General features: G+C 35.0%; 1 protein-coding gene across 1 annotated transcript in view; it reads left to right on the top strand.

Moving 5' to 3' along the window:
* Positions 1 to 3,578, top strand: part of LOC106870454 (beta-alanine-activating enzyme) — a 116,740-nt gene that overhangs the window by 36,690 nt on the left and 76,472 nt on the right. The window contains exon 8 of the mRNA XM_014916555.2: positions 720 to 892. Within this exon, the coding sequence (XP_014772041.2) occupies positions 720 to 892 (173 nt within the window). The remainder of the gene's footprint in view (positions 1 to 719; positions 893 to 3,578) is intronic.

Here is a 3,578-nt window from a genome sequence, read left to right on the forward strand (position 1 = left end):
TATATATATATATTATATATATATATAAATACATCATCATCATCATCATCATTTAATGTCCGTTTTCCATGCTGGTTTGGGTTGGATGGTTTGACAGGAGCTGGGCAGCTGAAGGGCTATTCAGACTCCATGTCACCTTTGGTATGGTTTCTATGGCTAGATACCCTTTCTAATGCCAACCACTTTACAAAGTGTACTGGGTGCTTTTGCACACCACCAACATGTGTGTTTTTTGCATATCACCAGCATTTACAACTGGAAAGGGTTACAAGGGACAAGCTTGTATGCAAGGGGAACCATGCTTTTATTTAGCTTGACATGTCTTTTCAAGCACAGCAAGCTGCCCGGAGTCTCAGTCCCCTATCATCCCCTCTGTGAGTTCCAACTTTTGTAGATCCTTGTCTTGCTGTTGGCAATACTGAGGTGTTCTCTGTACTCCATGTTGTTTCCATTTATTTGATAATATTTCACGAAGTGTACTACATGTGTCTTTCCTAATTAAATTGCAGCATTTACATATAACTAATCAGTGATAAAGTCTATAATTATAGGCTGGCCTAACCCAATCCCACTAGGATTAATCTGGTTAATTAATGTATACATATACGCACACACACACACACACACACACACACACACACACACAATTGAAAGTGTATGTATATACATGTAAAATGCCAACACTCATAGTCTAAAAGATGCCATTTTCTTCTTTTCAGGAAGTCTTAACCGTTTATGTTTCGTAAATGATGAAGTAACTCCTGAGAATGGTTTGAGGAATACTGGAGACTTGGTTACCATTGATCAGTCTGGTAAAATATTCTTTCTTCACAGGAAGGATGAACAGTTGAAAAGAAATGGTAAAAGACTGAATCTCCAAGAAATAGAACATGTATGAATACAAATTCTTCTTTTCTTTTTCTTTTGTTCTTTTATATTTCTTGAAATGATTTTTTCCTTTTTGAAGTAATAAGGTTCATATTGTTGACGATAATGACTATGATTCTCCTGCTGTCAACCGTTATTATAATAAAGGCACAAGGCCTTAAATTCTACTGAAATTCTACTAAAGACACAAGGCCTGAAATTTGGTGGGATGGGACCAGTCGATTATATCGACCCCAGTGTTTCACTGGTACTTAATTTATCAACTCCAAAAGTATGAAAGGCAAAGTTAACTTCGGCAGAATTTGAAGTCAGAATGTAAAGATGGATGAAATGCCACAAAGCATTTTGACTAGTATACTAATGATTCTGCCAGCTCACCACCTTAATAATAATAATAATAATAATAATAATAATAATAATAATAATAATAATAATAAGGATAATAATAATAGTAATACTGAAAACATGGGTGTTTTGTTCATCAAACTTAACCCTTATTCAAGGACCTTTTAAACGGGATGGGCTGCGAAACTTGAAGAAAATTCTAACTAGGCTCAAGCTGTACTGTTTATCTTGATATGAGGTCACCATGTCACACACATATGGTTGTGATGCATGTGCCTTGTGTACCCTTATCAGACGGGTAGTCATGATGGGTATACTGGGTTTCATATATTTGTAACCTCAACCTCACTTTGATGACATGCAATGCTCTCTCACTCAATAATAATAATAGTAATAATAATAATAATAATAATAATAATAATAATAATGATTTCAGATTTAGGTACAAGGCCAGCAGTTTTTAGGGGAGGGTGTTTAGCTGATGCTATCAAAAGAGTCAATAAATTTAAGTACTTAACTGGTACTTTATCTTATTGATTCTGAAGGGTTGAAAAGTAAAGGGGGACCTCAATGAGATCTGAACTCAAAATGTAAAGAGCTAGAATATATACTGCAAAGCATTTTTCTGATGCTCTACTGATTTTGCCAGCTAGTTGCCTTAATAATAATAGTAATAATAATAATAATAATAATAATCAGGGAGCTGAGAAGTATATTAAGCTACTGCTTGGTAACTCCAGTCTCCATGAAATACAAAAGATAACCTTGATGAGTACAGCCCATATAATACGGAAAGCACTCTCCATCTAAAATGGAATAAATGTGGTGATAATTTTAGCATGCATAGCAAAACAAAAGTGCCCTTGCTATTCTTGGACTCTGGAGGATGCCCGGTACTAAGGCAGCTGAAATAAAATTATAATGAAAAGAAACCATAAATAATAATAATAATAATATTTTTTTAACTGATTGTTTTGACTTGGAATAAAAGATGGGCTACAGAAAATATTCTGCTCAATACCACAGATTTGCTTGTCAGTTGTTTGACCTTAACCAGTTGAGTATGTTCCTTGGTGGCTGACGATATGTGTGTCTCTGATCATGAGCAGAAGTAGTGGGGGAGCATCATAGCCATGTGTTGAGAAGAATTCTTTGGAGTTTGAATAATTCACCTCTGGAAACGTGGGTGTTTCGTTCAGCATCCTTAAACAAACCTTATTCAATGACCCTTTGAGCGGAATGGGTTACCTGACCTGAAGAAAATTCTAACTGGGCCCCACCTGTGAGGTCATGCGCTGTTTATCTTGATATGAGATCACCATGTCGCGCACATATGGTTGTGATGCATGTGCCTAGTGTACCCTTATCAGATGGGTAGTCATGATGGGTATATTTTGATTTGTATATTTGTACCCCAGTGTCACTTTGATGGCATGTGCTGCTCTCTCACTCAATAATAATAATAATAATAATAATAATGATGCAACATCCAAAATGCTACCTAAAAGACTGAAAGAGATTTGTATTGAAACTCACATTGTTGACCTGCAGAAGAGTACGATCCTATATTCTGCCAGAATCCTAAAGAGAATTCTTGGAATTTGAGGAGACTTGTTATCAAACAGCATGATAATATGCCTTCTAACTAAATATTGTTTTGTGTGTCCCAAAACACCATTAAAACATTTTTGTGTTAGTTAGATTTGAAAAAACACCATCTTCTGTGTAAGATTGTTTTATTTCAATTGTAGTCTCTCTGTTTTGCTTTTACTAACAATCTATCTTTTGCATGTTGACTATGTTCCAAACATAACTGCACTTGTGATATTTTTACTTTATCAGCAAATCCATGGCATCATAGATGTATGATTAATTGTCTGTTTGATTTTCGAAGGGTGGCAATCTCAGTTCTTACTCTACCACTTCATCTTCATTATTATATATATATAAGGGCATTACTATACAATAATGCCTCACGCTATGAGGGACTCTAAGGTCAGACTACCATAAAAAACACATTTTTATTGAACGCGAGGTTTTTTTCACGCTAGCTACTTGATAAATTCTTGTAAAAGAATTTGTCCTATTATTGAATTTAAATATATTACCAGAATATATTCAGTGCTGAATTTATTCTGCGGGAAAAAAACACATGTACTGAGATGCAATTCGAAATTCCCGCCACTTACATAGGCAAATAGCGATGAACAGTCTTCTATGTACTATATTGGATACACGGTGTTCGTTTGGTATGTTGATTCTCTGTTTACTGCTATTTTTCTTGACCATATTATACTGACGAGTAGAGGTTGTATAATACTACAATAACTACGAAATCATGATCT

Source organism: Octopus bimaculoides, chromosome 16 (genome assembly GCF_001194135.2).
Source record: "Octopus bimaculoides isolate UCB-OBI-ISO-001 chromosome 16, ASM119413v2, whole genome shotgun sequence".
Lineage (NCBI taxonomy): Eukaryota > Metazoa > Mollusca > Cephalopoda > Octopoda > Octopodidae > Octopus > Octopus bimaculoides.